Raw genomic sequence first — 24,661 nt, forward strand, 5'->3', positions numbered from 1 at the left:
TAGCCGAGGATCGTGAGCTTGCTTGAGCTCGTTTATAGTGGGACGAGCTCGATATTTGACAGTTAATCATCAACTTGAACACCTAACTCAAACTCGACTCGTTTGCATCCCTATGTTCAATCAAAAAAATTTTTTTTTTTTGAAAATTTTAAGTTAATTAAGACAAATTTATATACATCACATATAAAACTAATTTTTTTAATTTGATAATCAAAACTTTCAATCAAAAGATCATAATGAGCTGCATGCTCAACAATGCCCTATACGGGGTCCTGGTTGGGTACCCATTGGGTACACACACTCTGCGCTAGGCTTTGCCCACCCATGCCCACCTATGATGACTTTTGGGATGTCATACCCACGCACACCCACCCAATTTTCACGCTTTTTGAATGCAGTCTGCCACGAATTAATGGCCTTGAGTTTTTTGTCATTTTCTCGGACTGCAAACTTTCAAGCCACATATCAAAATTTATCCTGGTCATGACGCGGTTCAGTGTTGCGCACTGCGTAGTAAGAATTACTGTAATATATTGCATACATATGATAATTAGTAATGTAAATTAATTTGTCCTATGATGTTGAATACCCACCCACGAGGTCATGGTCATACCCATACCCACTCATGCCCATTGGATATGAGTGGATAAGTGAGTAAGTGTGGGTATGGGCACCCCATACCTCATAGAAAAAGAAAAATTGAAGATTTTTTGTTTATTTTCGGGGGAGGAGGGGTTTTTTTTTTTTTGGGGGGGGGGGGGGGGGGGGGGGAGAGAGTTTTATGATCAACAAACAATATTTCTTTGCCAGTTCACTTACAGGCAAAAGATGGAAATCTGGCCCAATTCAACCCCGCAAATTAATCCCAACCTGCCCATTGGAACACAGAAACCTGTCGTATCAGATCCGGCTGTAATTTCTGTTGAGGTCGATGGCATCAATTCTTGAATCACAAGTCCTTCCTAACAAATAGTCTCTACTTCGTACTCACCGTTCGATCTCTTCTGCATGAACACATCAACGGCTACAATCTCTCACATGTGCCTAGAGAAGTAGTAATATATTATCAAATATCATAGACCCTTTTATTTAATAAAACGGCGACAAAGCGCGTGGCGATATTCTCACGAGTTTTTGGAGGATATATATTTATCTCTTTCTTTACACTCTACACGTACTGTCCTCCCATCTCCTCTCCACCCCTACAAGGATCCTTGCGCTGCTCTGCTAGGCGCTAAGGATTTTTTTTTTTAGGGTTTCATCCCTGGGCATCGAATTGGGGAGAGGAGGAAGTGCCACACGGTACGCTTATTCGGTCTCTGACCTCCATTTTTTTTCCAATTTGCAGCTTTTCTTACGCCCTCCATGTAGGGTTTGCATCATTGTTAGGGTTCCAATTGTTGCCGGATCTGTGCTATTTAGATATCGATAATTGCATCAGCAATTTTCTTATTTGTACGTTGGTAACTTCAAAGTGTGTAACCTTTTGCATTCTACCCGCATTTGCTTTTTGATCCCGATCTACGGTGAGTTCTCTCTTTTCTTTTATTATTTCGGTTTGGTTTTATATAGAAAAAAATCGTAGCTTTGTGATGTTTTTCATGCGGGGACTGGATTTTAGCCAGGTTTGGGGTGGATTGGAATCAATGGAGAACATGAAAGTGGCTTCCACATCGCGAAACACTGGAAAACAATCATTCCTTCCCCCAAAATCCCCTTTTCCTAGCATTGCTGCTCCGGCTTATGCAGACTATGGGTCGGTTGGATCAAGACGGGCACCTAAGCTTAGAGAGGGCAATAGGTGCCATCAGCGCACCTCTTCTGAGAGCTTTATCATTGAGGAGCAGCCTTCTTGGCTTGATGATTTGCTTAATGAGCCTGAGACTCCAGCTCCAGCAAGGAGAGGTGGTCATCGCCGGTCATCAAGTGATTCCTTCGCCTACTTGGATAATGCATATTCAAATATGGACAATTTAACTCAGGGGGAATGCAGGGGGAAGACTATAACTTCTATGCCTTCCTGGGGTTCACATGAATTTGATCAACTTAAAGATATCCAGCATCATTATTTGGAGGGGAATTTGTTTAGTAGAAATTTGTTTGATAGACAGCAGAATAGAGTTTGGGAGTCAGCACTTAACGTGGGGAACTATTCGAAGAGTGTTCCCATTGCAAATGAAAAAAATCTGCATTCAGGATCATTTGGTGGGACATCAAAGGAACCTGAGGTAGTAGCGCCTTGTGCTGTTGAGAAGCTGGAGCAAGAAGATTCTCCTAAAGATTCAAAAAACTTCTTGGAAAAGAAGGATACTTCTCAGTTTAAGAATTCTCAGTCAGAGTTTGATGCAAAGCGGGTTAAACAGTAAGCACTAGACCATGCAGACATCTTATTTTTGTCTTGTTATATATGTTTTCTTGTTTTTTGTTTTTTGTTTTTTTTTTTGAATGTTGTGATTTTTCTAGTTTTTGCTAGTCTACTCACAGATTCATTCATGATGAAACTTGAACTAGGTAAGAAAAATATCACGCTTAGCATCATTTAATCTTTTTTTTGTCAATTATATCATCACTTTGTTTTTTGGTCTTGTGCATTGAATACTAGCATTAATCTTGTCTATATAGCAATAGCTTGGGAATGAAAACGTGCCACAACAAGTGAGTAGAGAATAATTTTGATGATCTTGTCTCCTTAACCCTCGGAAGAAAACAATGTACTTCTTTTCATAAAGCTTTGGTTGACTGCCCTTCGAATTGTTGAGAAGATTCCATTAGAAAGGCCGGATTTGTTATTAATATATCAATTCTACAACCATAAATTAGTAGTTGAATTCTATATTCTTCTTAACTGTGAAAATAAATTTTTTCCTTCTCTTCTTTTTTCCGAAAGCCCAATCTCTTCATCCTTTTTTGCATTTTTTGAAACTATATTATAAATTTTATGCACGGTCCACGATGCTATTTGTCTATTTACTTGAGCAGTGCTCACCATGCCGATGTAGGTGTGTCCCTAGTGGATGCATTGGTCTGGCTCATCAATCAGGTGCTCACCTACCATTGCTTTGGTCACGCTGTACTAGATTTCTGGTGGGCCATAATCATTGGTTGACAAGATTTTTCCTTATACTATTGATGTACACATATTCTATTATTAATTGGGTCCTTATACTCTTTAAATAGGAGTATACACAATTGTAAATTTTATTGGTCGAGTGACAAACAATTTATAATCTCCTTATGACATTTTAAAAGTTATGCCTTCAAGTTTGTGACACTCTCTAGTACCACTAGTATTGTACCCATATGTCTAAGAGTGTTTTTATTCATAATCAATTTTCCAATATATCATGTATCTTAAGAGTCAATTTCATCATTTTTGGCCATTTGAAATAGCCTTTATGATGTATAGAAAGAAGCTGATATATTAGATGAGGTTAAAAGTCGTTGAGGAGAAAAAAATGGTTGATTGTGGAGGAAACATTAGCAATAGTTTGTCCTTGGTTGTCATCATAACTCTTTGATAGAGGATTAAACTTTGTTTTTTTTTTTTTATAAACTTTTTTGAGTTGGCAGTTACTGACTTGGGAGGTCGATATATCTATTTGAATATCTTCATTAGCTTTTTTGCATTGGCTAGCTAGTTGACTATAATGTTGAGGGTGATTTTTATTGATTATAAACTTGAATTTGTCTTCTTTGAGTCCTAAAATCTGTGGAAGTCTACCATATTTTTACTTGCTATGGTACCTCTAGCTTTTTAATATTAAAATGGGCATCAAAGTCTTTCTCCAAACAAAACGAGTTTTGGCCACTCTTCCACTACTTTTAAGTGCTTGAGAAACTTAAGGCCAATAGGTACTTAGAATTCATGATGATTTTTATGTCCTTGTGCAATAGCTTCAAAAACTAATGTGGTATTGGTCTAGCAAGTGTAGCCAAGAAGAAACTGCATATGATGGCATCTAAGACACTGAGTTAATAGCCTGCATATCCCTAAATTTACTAATGTATCCTTAAGTCAGTGACTCCTTTGTAGATTAGGAGTCGGGGCACCTTATTCTTTATTGGTGGTTGTTTAGCCACAAATATGACTGTTAGGGCTAATGATGATTTGACCTCGTGATCTAGATTTAGGAGAATAAGTTAATTAAATTATACTTTTAATCTCCTTAGAGCACTTCCTCTGTTGAAGTAAAGGAGTGAACCACTATTACATGCCAAGCTTTCCTTAGCTGTCGAATTGGCTCGACACCATCAGTTTCCGTCTTTGAGAGACAACGATCATGTTTTGACTCCTAGCACCATGTAGTCATTGAATACTGCTATGGCCTATTTCTGCAACTTATCAAGTTTGAGGCTTAATTCATTATAGTGTTGTCTTCTTTGTGTTGGTCGTCAACTACATGTTAGTGATCTTCTTCTTTATTAGCAACTTCTTCATGATGATCTTAAGACTTATGGGTTTCCCTTTGTTGAGCATGACTCCCATTTTTGTGACTCTCTTTTGGACAAATTTCTTTGCAAGAGCACCAAATGTTAATATATTATGATTCACTTATGATAAGAGAAGCTGATAGGATGAGTATGACGAGGGGGTTATTTGCAAGAAATAAAAATAACATCATACAAATTTATCAAGATTCACTAATTGATAAGAGATAATTTTATTTCAAATCTTTCATATACATAATAAGCTTTTCACTTATTTATTCAGTAGTTTTGCCAAAAAAGAATCCACTTATTGTAGCATGATTATGTGGTATAAATAGAGGGCTTGCTAGGCTAGTTGTGTGGATGTCTGGATGACATTCAAAAGGATGTTTTATTTTGTTCATATGGTAATTGAAGAGCCTTCAACGATCATTGGAATTCGCCGATGCCGTAAAACTTATTTGATCTTCCTTTAAGAGTAACTTTCTGCTTGGTTGATTGATTTAGTCTATTTGATACCATTTAGTAGGATTTCTCCATTGTTTTTTAACGAGTTCTCATCTTTTCCTATGTTGGTCAAGCTAAAACAATTTTTTGTGTCAAACACTTTATTACAGGTTATCCCAAGCTAGGAATAGATTGGTTCAAATTTTATGCTGGGCTAACTTTAGGGAAATCCTGTGAAAAATGTTCTGTAAATTGATGTTAATTCCTATATTTTAGTGAAAAATAGGATGCCCTTTGTACTTACTATGATATTTGAATTTTGGACTTATTTTATTCTTTTTTTTTTCAATGGGTCTTAATAATTTATAGCCAATATTATTAGAGTATTAGGTGAATACTTAGATGTGATAGGTTTAAGTTTCGTAAACTAATTATACAAAGAATATGTATACAGATAATAATATAATTATAAATTTTGGTTTAGAGGGGAATTGTATGGAAATTTTTTTGTGGGGGAATATTGTAGTTATTTCAAATGAAGGTTCTATAAAAGTACAATTTTACTATTTGTGTTTTATGGATCATAGCATTGGGCAATAACAAGTTATTGACAACCAATTGTGGCACAAATGATTGGTAAAGCTAAGAATTGATTGTTGGAGGGATGATGGGTGAATATTAATAGAAAATGGTTTTTGGTGGTTAGAATGTTGGGCAAAAGATTCATCAATTATACATATTAATAAAATTAATGTGCAAGCATTAGTGGAGGAAAGTGGGTTGACCAAAGGAAAAATGTCTAGAACTTGTGCAAAAGCATTTGTGAAAAATAGATATGACACCTCATATGACAAAAGAAATAAATTTGAGTGGGGATTCATAAAGATGACTAAATAATTGAGACGAGAGTAATAATAAAGATGATGAATTTAGGGATGTGAAAAAGGTCATATTTAGGGATATCAAAATGGGTTGGCGGTTTGGGAAGAAAGCCTCAAGAATATGATATATTAGGATGTGCACTTTGAAACAAGTTTGATAAATATAAATACAAGGAAGCAAAGTTCTAAAATAATAGTTCTTGAGAATGAAGAAAGTGAGTGCTAGTAGATAGAAGGATTGAAATTCATCCTTGAAAGATAGAATATTAATGGTGAAGATGTAATAGATAGTAGTGAAGATTAGATTAGATGTTAAAGATGGTCTATTCAACTAGAATTATGAGTATGGAACACTAGAGAATTTGAAAATTCATAAAATTTTCTTGCTTACTTTAATATGATGATTATAACTTCATAATCTTACCAAAAAATTCATTTTCAACTGGTTTATAAGTAATAGAATAATTTTTTTACCTCCTTAGTTCACTTGGGCAAGTGCTTAGTGGCTTATGTGTTGGGAAACCATATCATCTTGGGAGCTCTTAACACTTTTATAACACTTATTATTACATCATTAGTCTTATCCCAATAACTTAGGTTTAACTTTATGAATCTGTCTTATCCACTCACTCCTTTTGAGTGTATATATGATGTTAACTTTTTTTTTTAAGTTCTTTTGCTCCACTTTGTTATTTTACCTTTCATCTTTCCTTCTTTTTTACATTTGTCTCACATTAATTCTATTGACATGCCGCATTGTTCCTTTTGTTTGTCTTTTATAGTACATGCTAAACCACCCTATCTATTTTTTACATCTTTATCTTTAATAAATGCTAAATTAATTGTCTTTCTAATATAATCATTTATCCTTATATAGATATTAGTTTTAACATACAATCATTTTAATGTTTTGTTTTTACAGCGTTCAATTTAGTTAAGTGATTGCTTTGGAAACTGATAGGAAATACTTGAGTTCGCAAGTAACCCTAAGATAATACTTGAGTTCGCAAGCAAACCTAAAGCCAAATTGGGGGAAAACAGCAGGAAATCTGCTGTTTTTAAGAAGGAACCAGTAGTAAACCAAGCAGAAAATCAAATTGTTGGAGAGGAAAGACAAGCAAACTCCTTCTATCCAATCAAATAACGAGAAAGCAAAGAAAGATACAGGTTTCTCCAATTTGAGGGGAAGAAACAGCCCTCCAAATCTCTAGCCGTAGCCTAGAGCCCAAGGACAAACCCTAGATCTCAAATTACAATTCAAATTCAAGATAATCCCCTTAATTCCCCCCTAAGCACCTAATTAATCATAAAGGAGAAATACATAATACCAAAACAGCCATTCCCATTCAAAATTTCCCTCCAATACTAATTTTCACTCATGCATGGGCCCACCATGAGTTCCGCCCCCCCTCTGTCTGGTTCCGCCTGGTGCCTGGGCCGCCGGTTGTAGAACCGGACCAGACCGGACCGGTCCTGGTTGGACCGGTCTAGCCGGCCCCTCTTGGGCCGGCGTTACAGAGATTAACACTAGAGATTCTCTTATCAATAGTATTCTTGAGTTACTTTCTACTATAAGCTTGTTGTTCAACTACAAAGGCTATGAACTTATTTATATCACAATCATTTTGTTTGTTCCCTTATAAAAATCATAATTATAAACCAAAGAATCATAGTTATGATCCATAGAGTCCTGCTAAGTCAATACATGTGAATGTAGCAAGCAAACAACTTTAACTTATGACACCAAAAATAGTAATTATGTTCAAACAATAATTATGGTTTTCAAATTGTAATGAATATCAAGTTATAGTTAGGTTACGGAAAGACATGATCTCCACAGATCATATTGCATGTTTTGCTTGCATTTTCCTCCAAGACGTCTTGAATTCCCAAAGCAACGCTTTCCTATTTCTTGTGGGGTTTAGTTCCATTTCTTAAGTGGAGCAATTGGGAGGCCCCTCTCACTCTATAAGTATCTCCCTCTTGAAGAGTTTAGGGAGCTAGGAGGAAAAGTACTTTAAAGCTCGGTTTAGTGAAGTTGATACAACAAATTATCTCTTGGGTAGAAGGCAAGGAATAATAGGCTTCTCACTTGTTATATTTCATTAGATTGTTGGTTCTCGATGCACAAGGATCTTTTGGTTCTTATTGAGCTTACGTCGATGGCATCACCTTTACCTATTTTTTGGGCATCAAGGTGGAGATCCCTTAGTCATTATCTTAATACCTTTAATTGAGAGTTCATTCAGCTAATGACCCTGACAGAAGTTAGGCCATCTATCACCTATACTAGCCTTTCTTGGTATGGTTAATGATGCCCAAACTTGCATTGGTGCTCCATTTGGTAATACCACTAATATTTACCTTTTTGGGCATGGGTGGGAGTCTAACATGTATTAATAAACACCTTCTTTATGATGGCTATGTGGGATTTTGTCCTAATTTGTGACAACTGTGCGCTCAAGTCAAAATGTTGTCACATTGTGGGTGCCATACAAAACCATTGTCGAAATTTTTATTGACATCCAAGCATGTGCATCTTTTGTTGCAGACAAGGACTTGAATGAAACATGTTGAAATAAGGCCAACCACTATAGCATAAAATTTATCTACTTGAACTTAGGCAAATGAATTGGTCGCCGTAGATAGAGTTATGGTATATTTGATGGTGATCCAGCAAAGTCTACCTTACCTGCTCTCAATTGTGACCTTAAGGTTCAAAAAAGCTCATAGAACCTATGGACAAACAGTTCTAGGCATTAATTAATATACTGGCTAGATTGTAATTATATTTGCCTAAACTATGTTTAAGATATGCAAAAAGCTCAAGGGGGTTATGGACCTTTCATAGACTGTTACATGGTGGTTGAAGTGATATATGATTGATCAAACCTAATGTAAGCCATGCTGGGCTCACATTTGGCCAAATTGTTGTCTTGTGGCAACTTGCGGCTATGTTGTGTCACCTATGAGTGTGCCATAGCCTTAATCGTCTAGACTCATTTTGAAAAGTATGCTAAAGCACTTCTTGAGAGGGTTGATATAAAGTGGTTAAATATTTTGAAACTCTTGATCTATCTTGCAAATATGCCCATTTAAGACATAGAAATCTACTTTTGACATGCTTGGAAATGTGTTAGTGCACTAGATGTCATGAAAAGAAAATAGTATAGGGCCTTAAGACCCAAATCCTAAAGAAAAGCCATATGAATTCCTCTCCCTATGGCCCCACACACACAATAATAATGATTGCGAGAAAAGGAGCAAAATGGCCATTCAACTAGTTGTGTGGGGTCATTTTAGTCCTCTATTACATAAAAGATCCGGTTTTTTCACTGGACTACTTAAATAGGAAGTAAAATAGTATCACGATTAAAAGTAATGGAAATTGGGTTTAAAAATAATGGATGATATTAAAAATGAGAATAGTTTAGCAATATGCACTTGTTAATATTATTATTAAGGTTACTTGTTAATAGTATACGTAGCAAGTTTTTTTAATAATTTTTTTAATTTTGACTTTGTTTTCTTAAATTATTATATTGATGAAAAAATTGAACAATTGAAATGCATATTTCTTTCTAAAAATATTATTTTAATAAAATTATATAAGTTTAAAATTTTAATTATCCGAAAAAAAAGTCAATATGTTTGTTATAATGAAGTCAAGATAAAAGATGTTAAATAAAATTATTTATTACAAAAAAGTCATATTGCTTTGCAAACTGTATGATCTTAATTCTCTCCTACTATATGCGAAGTCAACTAATTTACACGAGAAAATAAGGTAAATAGCAAATTAAAATTAAGAAAAATTTCAACATGTAAATTTCTAAAATACCATTATATTTAATTACATCCATTAACTTTAATTTTAATTTCCATTTTTTTATTGCAATATATTTAGCTCCTATTTAAAGAATGGGACTAAAATGCCCCCTCCCTCTCACCCCCAACACATACAAATTGTCATGGGATCATTTTAGTCATTTTCCCTAATGATTGCTAACTTTTAATAGAAGCCTCAAACTAAGAACATAAATTCTTCAATAAAGATGAAGTAATCGGAAATGCATTATTTGCTGTCTGATCTGCCTATTAAAATGCCTTGAGTTTTTAACATCTATAGTAATGTGCTCTCATTTTCATAGCTCGCATTGAATAATGACTGATATCTTGACCGAGCAACTATATAGTCATAATTGATTCAATAATATATATTTCGGGCTAGGAACCCAGTGCACTCAGTCACTCGGTGATGCTTCAGTTACCCTCTTAGCTTACAAGCTGGAAAAGGGTGTGTACACTTGTTTCTGGTGTAAAATTTAACACGAGATGTTTTTTATTTTCATTAATGCAAATTAAGGCTTCGTTTGATTCGGTTTATGCTTACATAAAAAGGAGTTTTAGAAAAGGAGGTTGAGAAAAAGCCGTTCAATAAAATGGAGTTTTAATAATGAGATATGTTTGACTAATATTTTTAAAAGTGCTTATTAATACTTGAAAGTAATTTTAAATTGTTTGTTTAGAAGTTCTGCTTTTGAGATTTTATTATAAAAGACATAATTCGCTTCCAAAACTCCGTTTTGTGACCGAAGAAGCAGTTACGAAAAGAATTTTGTAACCGCCGAAAAAATAATGTTTATTAAAAAGGAATTATTGTTAAGCTTTGATTCCAAACAGTAAATACTGATTGATTTCGGCGTATTCAAACGGAAACGGAGAAAAAAAGCCTAATCAAACGAGGCCTAACTTACCAACCGATAGAAAACTGAATTAATTAATCAGAAGCACTGATAACAAAGCTCGAGTTATGTGGTGGGTACATAGAACCTTTGATTTACTGGAATTTATGCTGAACAAGGGAGAAAGTGAGGGACCCAAAGATAAACCAGAAGTGCACAAGGACGCAAAAAGTAATGTCAATAACTGATGCAACACTTGAGTAAATGGAAGATTAGAAAATCAGGCCATATCATTGGTATTAGGCAAATGTTGATGATATCCTGAATCTGTCCTTAGATATGAATGATCATTAGGTGAGTAAGAATGCTATAGAAACAAAGCCTGGAACAAATTAACTACTAAAATCAGATCGAGTTAATTCATTCATTTCTTCCTGACGGAGGGGAGAACGAATACTGTCTCTTAAGTTTCATTCCTTGTACTGAATCTTCATGAAGATTCTGTGCCTTCACCACCAAGCCGTTTGAATTGAAAAAGTAGTTCAGGATAGAATGAATGTGTTCGTTTTTGTTGTGTTTCAATGATAACTATACATGCCTATCTATATTCTTCTTTGGCATTTTTCTTTCTATTTCTTATTTGAATATTGGTAGAAGATGAACCATTCTTGTTTATATATTGCTTTCGTGATCTAAAGCCCTCCATATTCCCTTATTTTTAGGCTCTAAACTTTCCTTTGATGCAGGCAATTTGCTCAACGTTCCCGGGTGCGAAAACTTCAATACATCGCTGACCTAGAGAGAAGTGTACAGGCATTACAGGTAACTCCTGGCATATCCTTAAAAGATTAGAATATGATACCTTCTTTTGTAGAAATTCCAATAGAAATTTAAAGCGGGTAGTCTTTATCCTTGAACCCTTGGAAAGCTTGAAATCACAACTTTTTTTGGGTTTCACTCCTATAGGCAGAACAGATGGAAGTTTCAGCCGAACTGGAATTTTTAGATCAGCAGAATCTTATGTTAAACTTAGAGAATAAAGCTTTGAAGCAACGACTGGACAGTCTGGCTCAGGAGCATCTTGTAAAATGCCGTAAGCATGCCACTTGTCCTACTATTTTATTGTTCATTGACTGTCAGTTTCTTATTATTATGTAATTTTCTATTTTAATTGAGATGGTGAATGTATAGAAATACTCACAAATTTTGATAATATTACACTAGCGGGATTCTTTGGGCTTTTTTTTTCCCCAAAATTTAACTTAAAGTTGTGCTTTGGCCCTCTATGGCAAGACTAATGTTATCAAAAGAAAAGAAAATGCCAAAATCGATGGTAATCAAATAGATATCAACCGGGCCATCTAGACATGTGGTACCATCATCTTATTTTCACTATTTCCAGATCTTATCTCGGTATACCCATATCCTATCATATATTAATAGGCTCCCTTGGGAAAAATTATGCATTCGTCTGCACTAATTGGATTATCACCATATACACCATCATGACATTTTTCATGGAGGTGTTAAATCAGCATATGTTTTTTGTTTGTCGCCTTAGATGGATTGGTCACATCAAACGGAGGCCTTCAGATGACCCGGTTAGGAAAGTTGAGGAATTAGATTTGTCTTATGTTAAGAAAGGTAGATGTAGACCTAAAAAAGCTTGGTTAGAAAATATTAAAAATGATCTTTCTTTATTATATTTAAATGCGAATTAGACTTTTAACATGACACAATGGCGAAAAAGAATTCATATAGCCGGTCCCACGTAGTGGGACAAAAGCTTGATGTTGTTGTTGTAAACTTTCAATGAAGTTCAGGTTGTTTTTTGGTTCTGGAATCGAATCCAGAATGAAGTTTGATCTGGGTCAGATCAAATAATTGTCAGTACATGCCGTAGTCTAGGACAAACTATACATTAAATGACATATAAATGCATTTAGCTTGGCCAATGAACATACATATATATACATATATTTATATGTGTGTGCGTGTGTGTGAACAACTTAACAGCCCTTTTCTTAATTGATTATGGGGAAACTACTGTAGGGCATCCACCTACCCCGACTGCTTGGCCATTTACTGAAGGCATGTCGTTTGTTGTTGATGTTTGTTTCAGCTTGAGGTTTTCTCCTTTTATCTACGGTTTAGATATTGGGAGTACTCTTTTATTTGGCAATGACTGACTAGAATTCTGCTGGTTACTCTTCAGTTGTTGTCGGACAACTGTTGATGCAATTTCTTGGCGGTTTCAAGTTTATTATTCGGACGCTTAAATTCTTTGGCTCCTGCTGGATAATGAACGTGTTTTGATGTCACAAACCAAACCATTGATGAGGAAGAGATCAGCTGTGTTCCTTGTTTCACAAAGGTTACATTTGACCAAAGAGATGTGGTGGCTTTTCTTGAGCAATTAATGATATACAATTTTTGTTGGTTTATTATTAACTATCATAATCAATATTGTTGAAAGATTATCTAAATATTAAGTTCAAGTATATTGGATCCCTTGAACAAAAGAATATGAGTATAGATAAGGATATTACTTATGAAGTTAAGGTTGAGCGATTAAAATGAGATTTTATTTTTTTGAAGTATTGGGTGTTAAAGAGAATATTATGGAGACTTATATTGTATGCATTCAAGTGTTAATAAATAAAACTTCATTGATAGCCAAGTTGATGTCGCAAAATGAGAATTCTAAGAGCTAGATGCATTTTAGTATTAGGAAGGATAGATTGATGAATGATGATATTAGAGGAGCAATGTGAGTAATATTTATATATATATATATATATAAAACTTCATTTTCATCCTCCAAAAATTATTCATCATCTTTTGGCACATTATTATCAAGGTATCTTCATCGTCCTCCAAAATTTTCTTCGTCAAATGTCTATCTTTTAATCTTTTGTTATATATTATGTGAACTATTGAGCTCATCCTTATGCTTGTCAAATAATTTCTTTTCTTTGTATGAACTTGATTATAAACACTCTAATTTCATTCACATGCTAGTGACAAGCCTGTGAGATCCAACATTTTGATTGTGAATCTTTCTAATTTAGGAGTGCCACCTCTAAATTGAATCCAACAATCAAGTAATTAAAATAAAAAAAAAACTCAATTATGTATAATATACAAAATTTAAATAACTTTACCAATAAATATTAAATGTTAGAGTTCATAGTTTCCTTACTCAGGGAATATTTTACTATTTAATAAAATCAAAACTAAGAATTCCTTGTTGCCATTTTTACTTTGGCTTGCATCCTTCTTTGTAAGGTATGAATTTCAATTAATAGTCAACTTAAACATGCATAATATTGTGATTGCTTTCCCCCAAGTTCTTCGCATCGTAATGCTCTAGACTCCCTAACTTCCTACTCCTAACCAATTATACTTGAGTGAGGATGCCATTATGGTTGAACTTATTCTCATTATAGCCACATCAATTAGCCTCGTAAACCTTAATGGGAGAAAGTCAATTATCCCTCTAATGGTCAATATATTTACACAATCCCTACTTCATATGGTGCTTTGAAATGTGGATCGATTGTTCTCTCTTAATAATACTATGATCGGTTGCTCAAACAATCTCTATAATCTATCTCAACATCTCATGCAATCTCTTTATATAGATATGTTGCAACTATCCTACTTGTACGTCCTAAATTTTAGATTTATGTGCTTATTCTTGTCATCTCTTCCATCTGTTATTGTTTTTGATGGTTTGGCTTCTTCTATTTCTGAAAGTTTGTTATTATTGTTGATGATTCAGCCTCTTTTGTCTCTTGAACAGGTATTATATATTCTTTAAAAACTCGCATTCTTAGATGTTTTATATGCTCTATAATTTCCGTTCAACCTATTATTTAGTTTGCCTTAGAAATTAATACCTCTCATTGTGTCTTTTAAGATCTTCAACTCGAAGTATATGGTTGTTGGAGGCGTTAAAGTTGATAGGGGTCTACTACTTGTTGACCTATGCTTCTTCCACCCCCTCTTCTACTATTTCTCCATTTCATTAACATTGTTGGCTAGGTCATCCTCCTCTCAACAAACTTTACGATTTTGTTTATGTTTTTCTTATATATTATATATCCAAATTTAACTATCATGTGTTTATCCTTTTCTTATATTAAGAGTTGCCATTAATCGTCATCTTCATTCTCTTTAGTATTCTGCTTAAACACTTGAGCTCTATTGTTATTCTTATTAAACTATTTTATTAATTTTATGAGAAAAGGATCAAAATAGTATCTCAATTCTTTGTTAGGGACAAAAATAGTCCCAAACTACCAATTTGGTTCCTCAACTCTTTAAAATGAGACATTTTTGGTCATGACATCCAATGTTGGAGTAAATGGTGTTAAATGTAAGCGTATTTTCGTTATTTTTAATTAAACAATTATTAAATATAATTTTTCTCAAAATTTTTATTAAAGGTTTCTTTACTAAAAAAATTTGTAATACTTTTGGTTTTAATATCAAAATTCCTAATCATATTTTATAAAAATATGATATTTATTGATTTAGAGTAATCAAATGCAAATAGATGTTATTTTCAACTTATTCATACATATTTTTATCAATCATATTTTATAAAATATGACTAAAATTTTTAAAATTAAAACTAAAAGTATTATTAAAATTTTATTAAAGAAAAGTTTAATAAAATTTTTCAAAAAATAATAATTAATTGAAATTTACATTTAATAAGTATTTAATTAAAAATAACCAAAATACCCTTACATTTAACAACATTAACTCCACAATTGAATATTAGGTCCAAAAAGGTTAGAGCTCCTTGATTCTTTTTTTTTTATAAATTTTTTATCAAGAAACAAAAGTATATTTTTGCACTTTAATTAATACTTTATGCATTGATAATCTTTAGAAATTAATCAATTATTAAATTTTAATTTTGCATTTTTTATTATGGTGAGTTTTACAATGCTGCAGAATGTTGGCCATTAAGAAAGAACCATAAAATAAGTTAAATGTTATAGAGATGAGGATGCTTAAGTGGATGAGTGGCTTTACACTTTGAGATAGAATGCAAATAAGTATATATGTGAAAAGATTGGAGTAGCTCCAGTTGTAAATAAGATTAAAGAGAGTCGCTTTAGATGGTTTGGTCACATAAAATATTGGTCGTCTGATGACCATGTTAGGAGAATAAATGTATTAGAGCTGTCATATATTAAGAAAGATAGAGGTAGATCTAAAAGATTTAATTAGAAAATATTAAAAATAATCATTTTTGTCAGATTTAAATGAGAATTTGACTCTTAATAAGCATAATAGAAAAAAAAAAAGATTCATTTAGTCTAACCACACTTAGGGGGATAAAAGCTTGTTGTTTTTGTTGTATTTTTCTGTTATAGCAATGGTATTATTTATCAAAATTCTTGTCTACACATCTCAAAAGTATAGTTTTGCTAAATGCCAAAACCTCAAGCTTCTTGGCATTGCAAGGATATTAATGTAGTATGAATATTCCTCACAATTTTATTATTGTTGTTATTATTATTATTTTCAGGGGTGGGGAGATTTTGTATCTATTTTCTCATCTTTATCCAAATTGATCATCATGCATTTGAATTGGGTTAGTAACATCATGTGCCCTTTTTGTTCTATCACTAATCATCGTCCTCTTTTGTGTTTGTCCATTTGAACATTTGGAGTCCTATTCATATCCTTGATTGGGCTTAACATTGTTTTTTTATTTTTATTGATGATTGTTCACTTGGCACTTGTTTTTAATCAAATATCAGTCAGAGTTCCTTCACAATTTTTAGACTTAATATATATATATATATATTTCACTTTAATCAGAGCTTTATACACTAATAATGCTTTAGAATTTATCAAAACTCAATGTTGCATCTTCTATTATACCATTTACATTATCCATCAATTTTTTTGTCTGTGGACATCTCAACATAATATTGTTGTTGAAAGAAAAAAAGGCCATCGATTTTGAGGGGATTTTGTTTTTTAACTACTTGCTTTCATGAGTTTCATCAACCATATCCATCCTCTTTCATTAATTATCTTTCACCCACCTCCACCTTTTATCTCAATGAAATTGCGTTTCCCCTTACACTCTTAATATTTGTTTGCATCGTCTTTGTTCATGTTTTTTGCTCACATCAAAAACTCTCACCTCATGTTATTAGTTGTGTATTTCTCAAGCTTTCCTGCAATTAGAAATGTCATAGGCTTCATGATCCTCTAATCCGACTTTTATACAATTTGGCCTATGTAACTTTTCATGAGACTATGTTTTTTCTTTTCTTCCTCCCCCATCTATAACACTTTTACCTCCTTTTTCTCATATTCTAGAAGCTTATATACTTACGCCTCTCTAGAGGTCTACACTCTCGACGTGATTGACCTCCTTCCCAACAACACTTCCACCTATATGTCAAATTTGATTGAGCATCCACTTATTGGTTAGGTTTTTTATCAGCATTTATCATTTGTCCTATGAAAAGATAAAAGTTAAAGTATTGCTCATCCCATCAACTCTTATACATCGTTTGATCATTTTTCTTTTCTTTCATATTTTGCTTGCCCTCTTATGTATTAATAAGAGAGCTACAATACAGACAAGAAAAAAGTACAAAAGAAAGAGATAGATGATCAAATAACATATACGAGTTAATGGAATGAGCAATACTTTAACTTTTACCTTTTGATAGGGCAAATGATAAATGTAAGTAAAAAAGCTATCCAATCATTGTGGAAACAAGCTATGAATGCTCAAATGCTGACTCTACTTAGCCATCGTACTTGATTTGGTTGTTCCTTCTGGTGCTAAAATAATTGCATGTTATTGGGTGTTCACTATTAAATTTTATTCTAATGGCTCGATCGAGGGATTAAAAGCTCAATTGGCTACCAAAGAAGGCTTCACATAATTCTATGGAATATATTATTTTGAGACCTCATTAATTGCTCGACTAGAATTTGCCCAATTCTCTTGTCAATGGCCATCAATTAAGGATTTACTATTCTACAAATTAACACGGCAATCTGAATGGGACAATTTATATGGAGCTATCATCTAGGTACGTTGATCGAGAGGAGAATCTCATGTCTACTCATGAAGGCTATTTATGGGCTTAAACATTACCGCCAAGTTTGTTTTGAAAGTTCTATAAAGTTATTATTGAGATTGCTCTCTGAGAGAGCACTACATATCACTTCATATTCATCTGATATAAACCTTTAGGCTTTGTCATATTAGTTGTTTATGTTGTTGACAACTTATTGTGATTGCTTATAAATATATCTATGATGTAAAATACTATGGGTAAAAGTATTTTGTGCCTAAAATGTTAGGTGGCCCAAGTACTTTGTTGGAGGTTAATTTAATTATGGTAAAAAGGTTTTTCACTCGGAGGAAATATGATATTGATCATCTTGAAGAAATTAGTCTTCTTAGTTGCAAACAAAGCTATAATACTCTTATGTATACTTATTACTTCTAATAATGAAGTGTTCCTTTTTTTCCGTTCTTTTTTCTTCTCTTTTTTTTTCCTCATGGAAATAATGAAGAGTTCCTTGATAATTCATCTCAATATCAGGGATTTCTCAAAAATTGATTTTTGTGGTTGTTACATGTGACGCCCCAAGATCTGATTTGAAAGATAACCCCAAGATCAATTATCAATGCATATCTACATCAAAGTTTTATAACACTGTCATTGCCAGGTCCCAAGTCCTGGATGAGAAAAGTGGAGGGTTGTTTTAGGTAGTCGATAGCCAGCTTAAAACTTGTCAAACAATAATGACATGATTCCTTTAAGAAATTGTGTTAATGCTAGGGCGTCCTCTGGAAGCGACACGCTGTATGGCTTGAATACAGTGACAAGTGTGCAAGGGCCGCTGCATCGGCGCCCGGGTGCAGTGTTAAATAGGCAAGGGTTCTCACATCAAGGATGGATGTGGGCAAAGAAGCTAGTCCATGAAACTAAAATTAGGATATGAACTTGGAATATTCCCTTACAGGAAAATTAATGGAATTAATATATATTATGATTCATGGGAAGTTAAATATTTTGTGCATTTAGGAAACTAAATGGGTTGGAGAGAAGACTAAGGAAATTGATAGTTTAGGATTTAAACTTTGGTATTTGGGCAGGAGTCGTACTAGAAATGGTGTAGGTGTTATTATAGATAAGAGTTTAAAGGATAATATTATAAAAATTAATAGGATTTGAGATAGAATTATAGCTTTAAAGATTGTTGTTGATGATAAGATTGTTAATATTATAAGTGCTTATGCTCCTCAAGTAGGTTTGGATATGAGTTCTAAATTAAATTTTTGGAATGACTTAGAAGAATTAATACAAAATATACCTCTTGAAAAAAGAGTTTTTATTGGAGGAGATTTAAATGGACACGTTGGTAGAGAGGTAGATGATTTTTAAAAGCATTCATGGTGGCCATGGATTTAGAACGACGAATGAAGGTGGCAAGACCATATTGGATTTTTGTTTAGCTTATGATTTTTCAATTGCTAATGACCTTATTAAGAAAAGGAATGAGCATACTCATCACTTATAAAAATGGATATAGTACAAACCCAGATTGACTATTTTCTTATTTAAAAACATAAAATCGATTATAGCAAAGATTGTAAAGTATTTCGAGTTGAAATTATATGTTACACAACACTCATTATTAGTTTTGGACTTCTAAGAATAAAGGGGCATAAAATAAAAAATAAAATAAAATTATTTTGTTTAGCGAATAGATGGGGCATTTAAAGATAATTAACAAAAATATTTTGAGAATAAATTTTAGATCTTCCAAGATTTTACTGTGCATGATGATGCCTAAATTATTATGTGCGGAAAAGTGGATAGTGATATTAAGAATATTGCAAAAGATGTCCTTGGAGTATTTATCAAAGGGAAAAATTTCTAATAGTAAAATAGTTGGAGTGTGAATCTAGAATGTGGCAAGAAAAGATTAAAAATAAGAAGTTTTTATTATAAAAATTGGTTAATTTATAAAATTATGATAATTGAGAAATCTATAAAGTGGCCTCGTAAGGATTGCTAAGACAAGCAATATGCGATGCAAAGACAATTAGCTTTTAGTGATTCTATATAATAAGATTAGTAACTAAAGAGGGAGAAAGTATATGTAATAAGTTAGCCTTAGACAAAGAGAATAGTCAGTAGTAAGGATTTAGTTCAAGTGTTAGTGTATTCAAGGGATGAAGATCAAAAAAATACTTTTCTTAGAGTATGAATATTCACAAGGTGGATGAGATATTATTGCTAAACTTTTTTAATGAAGATTTGTGAAAATACAGATGACTATAGTGCCTTAGCACCCTAAATGAAAATAAATATTTCTTGTTTTTGTCGCGGCGTATTAGGTAACAACTGAAGTTAGAGGGCTTTAAAGAAATGAAGGCGTGGAAAAGCTGTTGACCGATGATATTTCCAACTAGATGTGTTGGAATTGCTTAGGAGATGAAGGAATTATCATAGCTTACTTAAACTTTTTAATACTATTTGAAGACTAACAAAGATGTCAATGAGTGTGAGAATGAGTGTAGTTAATTCCTATTTTTAAGAATAAAGGTGATTGCACCATAGATGTCGATTATGAGGTATAAGTTAATGTGTCATGCAACTTTAAAACTATGGGAGCGAGTTATGGAGCATAGCTTGTCGGCGTGATACTATGTTTCGGCAAATCAATTTGGATTCATTGGCCGGTGTAGGTTCGGACTATGGAAGCCATACATTTATTAAGAGGTTTTGATGGAGAAAATTATTAGAGAAGAATAAAGAGGATCTACATATGATATTTTAATTGATTTAGAAAAACATATGATAAAGTTCCAAGAGAAGTGCATGGAGACTGATTTCTGAAAAGAAAGGAGTCAATAATGCTTATATTCAAATCATTAAAAGATATGTATGCATGGAAGCTATTACTTGTTTCAAACAGCAAGGTGGATGGCTAAGTAATTTATTTATTTCAGTTGGTACAATCAATGGATCAGCCTTAAGCCCATATTTTTTTTCTTTAGCATGGAATGTTCTCAGCTGAACATTCGTCAAGAGGGATTGTACCTTGGTGTATGCTATTTTGCTGATGATATTTCTTCTTGTTTGATAAAGACTAGAGAGGGAGTGTTGAAAAGTAAAACTTGAATATATGGAGGTTCAACCTAGCAGTTTAAGGTTTCCGCTGAGTAGATCTAAAACGGAACATATGGAGTGTAATTTTAGTAAGTAATAGACCTAGTGAGGGGATTGCTGACTTTGGAGCGACAAGTCATTAATAAGAGTACACATTTTAGATATCTGCTGATCATATTGTTCAGAGTGATGGTGAAATAGATGGGGATTATTAATTGCAAGCGATGAATTCAAGTTGGATGGTTGAAGTGGAGGAATGCATCGGGCTTGGTATGTGATAGAAATGGAAGCCTCAAACTTAAGGGAAAATTCTATATGATGGTAGTGAGGCCTGCAATGCTTTATGGTGCCGAATGTTGGCCATTAAAAGAGAAGCATAATACTAAGTTAAGTTTGACAGAGATGAAAATGCTCAGGTGGTTGAGTGGCTTTACCCTTAGAGATAGGATACGAATGAGCATATACGTGAAAAGGTTGGAGTAGCTCCAGTAGAAGATAAGATTAGAGAAAGTCGCCTTAGATGGTTTTGGTCACATAAAACGGCGGCCTTGTGATGACGTCCCGGTTAGGAGAGTAGAGGTATTAGATTTGATTTATGTTAAGAAAGGTAGGGGTAGACCTAAAAAGACTTGGTTAGAAAATATTTGGAATGACCTTTCTTTATTAGATTTAAACGAGAATTTGACTTTTAACAAGACACAATGGAGAAAAAGGATTCATGTAGCCGACCCCACGTAGTGGGATAAAGGCTTGATGTTATTGTTGTTGTTGTTGTAGTATCTACATCAAAGTTTTATGCTTTGTCATGTCTATCAATATGAATATTGCTATGCATGTTATGCCATGTATTATATATACATAAATATATAGCAATGCATATCTTATATCATGTATCTTATATCTATATCTGTCTCATCAATCATGTTGTTAATCCCCCGAGAATCAGTCATCAGTCCTGGTGTCAAACCAACAAGAATCAATCTCATCATTCACCGGTCAATATCATCAATTATGTGGTTAATCCCTTAAGAATTGGTCTCAATAGTCATGGGGTTGACACCACATGTTAATTATATATATACCTATTGCTGTTTTATCAAATTTAGAAGAAAAATAAACAAAACTCAAAACCATCAAAAACAGAGTTAGGATTAAGATAACCCACCATGATCAGGGAACTTTTTGCAATTGGGGCGATGAAAAAGTTTCCCACTAGGATTAAGGTTATCCCCTGCTTTCTTTCTCCTGCTCACTCCCCTTTCTCTCTTCCTCTCTTTTATTCCTCGGCAAGCCATCTACAATTGGGGTTTTGTTGAGGTGGTGAGGGATATTTAGATCGATATATATATTAAAATATCATGTATATGGCAGCATGGCGCTACAGACTATTGCTCTGTAGCGCTGCATGTAGAAATCCTGGTTACTGTAGAACAAAGGATGCAACACTCGATAGGTTTGTGCAACAGTACTACAGTTCACAATTTTTCATATTTTCAAGTTAATTTTTTTTTTAAATTTTGGATTATTACATTACAAGCCCTCCGACCCCACGTAGTGGGACAAAGGCTTAATGTTGTTGTTGTTGTTGTTGTACATTACAAGCCCTAACATCTCATTCATGGTTGGAGTTATTAATTAGTGCATGTAAACTTCAAACAAAAACATTGGAAGATTGTTCCATGAGTTATCTAGCATATCAAGAAGTCTCCTTGTAAAGGATTACCAGATATTAAGACTAAGCACCTAAACTTTGAAGTACTATTTAATATTTATGATTATTTTGATTCTATTTTCTACATGAAGTTAGTGTTAAATTTCTTTTTTTTTTAGATAATAGTTATAACCCAATTGATCAAAAAAGTAAGAAACAAACTATTATGGCCAGATTCAATATTGTGGGCGAATATAGAACTATTATCTAATCATCATGTGAAATGATATGGGCAAAGACTCTTTTAAAAGAGTTTTGTTTCTCGGTTACTCAATTGGCATGCTAAACTGCAGGAATCATATTACTATACATATTGCCAACAACCTTGTATTTCATGACCGAATCAAATATATTCAACTTGATTATCATTTCATTTGGGACTGTGTGCTTTTCAAGAAGATTTTTATCCTTTGTGTTTTTTTGTTCAGTATAAGCAGCTAATATTTTCAGCAATGCTTTAGGTCCTCTATCTTTTTATGGTTTATGCAACAAGCTAGAACTAACTAATATTTTAGCTTATATGCTGAAGCTTGAGGGGTGTTAGCGTAAAATTAGGTTAAATATGAAGGATCTCCATATTCGAAGAGTGGATTATACTATGATGTGTTGATATGACACGATACGAGACGGGTCATCATTGAAAAGATAGGATACAAACATGCTTTTAACATGTCATTATAAATTATACATTTGCAAACTTCAAAGCATTCTATTGTAAATTCATAAATTGAATAAATATAAAATAAGTTGTAAAATTCTTACTATATAAAGATGGAAAAAAAATCATGATATTTAATGATACAAAAATGAGTTAAAGATTATCTTACCTTTCATGAATATTATATTATTATGTTTCATTAATGATGAAAGAGACCAGATAATTGTCCTTGAAAAAAATTAGAGTTGACTTTTACCCAAAAAAATAGAGTTGACTCGTGGAAAACAATGAATAACTTTGAGTTGACTCGTGGAAACTCGGCACAATTTGATGTGCTTTATGGTTCACGTACGGAGGAAATGTAAGGCAAAGTAGGAATACCAGACACATCTCAATTATTATGTGCTAAAAAGAATTTTCCTTTTTTTCACTCTCACTGTAACAGTATATCATCTTGCCTGTTAAAGTGGCTTTTGAGCTAAACATTATCACTTTCGTGATCCTGAATCAACTAATCTTTCATTCTGCATGAGCCGCAATACTTTGAAAGGTGCCCTTTTTCCTTTTTCGCAAGACATCTCCCAAAAAAGTCTACTTAGGCTTCATTAGGAACGGTTTTCTTACTGCTTCTTAAAGCAGCTTTCTAGTATAAAAATTAAGAAACAATAAAAAAGCCGTCCTCCCTCCCAAACAAAATCTTAGAATCTTCTATATCGCTTTTGTTTCTACTGCAAGTTAGAAGGGCATATATACACATATTCTATACGAGGTCAATCTAACATTGCTGTTTATGGCATTCCTTGTTTGCTTGGCATGATACAGTCCAACAAGACATGCTGGAGAGAGAAATTGCTCGCTTGCGATCACTGTTTCAGCAGCAGCAGCAGAAGCTGCCCCAGGAGGTTCCTTCGCACCGTCGAAGTAACAGCAGAGACATCGATTCTCAGTTCTCTAATCTCTCAATAAAACACACAGAGGGCAACTCCGGAAGAGACCCAGTCACCGGCCTCCGCATTTAATTGCCACCTTACCTCACATGGATGTAAGGGATGACTTAGGTTTCGTTTGGTACGGCTTTCTTTCTTCTTCTTAAAACAGCTTTTTAGTTGTACGAAAAAACTGATTTAAGAAGCAGAAAGAAAGCCGTCTCAAATGAAGCCTTAAAGCAGTGGAGTTCTTCAATCTATCACCAGTGTGGGTTTCAGATACCACGCACGCCCTTGAAGTGATCTGGATGGTTTCTACAGAATACAAGGTGAATTACTTCAGGGTCTTTCTTCTGTCACATTTTTCTTTCAACTTTTGTTCTCCCTATGCTCATTGTATCACTTTGTGCCCTTGCGATCATATTCCTCCCACGCCCACTTGTCAATTCTCGACTTGTAGGAGGTGTTGTTAGTTTTTTCACTTCGTCTTGGTTTTTAACTCCTGGCCTCTGTTGTCACTGTATTCTGACAGATGTTAAGTGTTAATGTTAACTTCTATTGTATCATTTTCTATTGACTTGTCTTTTGAAGATGCGCCTTTAAGCATCTGGATCCTCTTTGTAGCACGAGTTTTAGGCTTCGTTTGGGACGGCTTTCTTACTATTTAAAGCAAGTTTTTTAGTAAAAAAAATCTATTTTAAGTAGTCCAAAAGTTGTTGCAAGCAAAGCTCCTCCACAATATGC

General features: G+C 33.6%; 1 protein-coding gene across 3 annotated transcripts; it reads left to right on the forward strand.

The window, feature by feature from the left end:
- The first annotated feature begins 1,144 nt into the window (after positions 1 to 1,144).
- LOC110105391 (uncharacterized protein At4g06598) lies at positions 1,145 to 24,119 on the forward strand. 3 transcript variants are annotated; one of them, XM_020834869.2, is made up of 6 exons: positions 1,145 to 1,302; positions 1,372 to 1,526; positions 1,622 to 2,362; positions 11,188 to 11,263; positions 11,408 to 11,534; positions 23,814 to 24,119. In XM_020834869.2, exons 3-6 carry the CDS (start codon positions 1,647 to 1,649, stop codon positions 24,008 to 24,010), a joined length of 1,116 nt encoding a protein of 371 aa, XP_020690528.1. In that variant the 5' UTR covers positions 1,145 to 1,302; positions 1,372 to 1,526; positions 1,622 to 1,646; the 3' UTR covers positions 24,011 to 24,119. The 3 variants fall into 3 exon arrangements, with proteins under 3 accessions (XP_020690528.1, XP_020690529.1, XP_028548106.1); XM_020834870.2 differs by having other exon boundaries at positions 1,626 to 2,362; XM_028692273.1 differs by having other exon boundaries at positions 1,153 to 1,302; positions 1,390 to 1,526; positions 1,626 to 2,362.
- The last annotated feature ends 542 nt before the right edge of the window (positions 24,120 to 24,661 follow it).

Source organism: Dendrobium catenatum, unplaced genomic scaffold (genome assembly GCF_001605985.2).
Source record: "Dendrobium catenatum unplaced genomic scaffold, ASM160598v2 original_scaffold_156526, whole genome shotgun sequence".
NCBI classification, from domain to species: domain Eukaryota; kingdom Viridiplantae; phylum Streptophyta; class Magnoliopsida; order Asparagales; family Orchidaceae; genus Dendrobium; species Dendrobium catenatum.

Coding starts and splice junctions, on each gene's coding strand:
- LOC110105391 (XM_020834869.2), top strand. CDS start 1,647: ATGGAGAACATGAAAGTGGCTTCCACATCGCGAAACACTGGAAAACAA. Junction 2,363..11,187: donor GATGCAAAGCGGGTTAAACA/GTAAGCACTAGA, acceptor CCTTTGATGCAG/GCAATTTGCTCAACGTTCCC. Junction 11,264..11,407: donor GAAGTGTACAGGCATTACAG/GTAACTCCTGGC, acceptor TCACTCCTATAG/GCAGAACAGATGGAAGTTTC.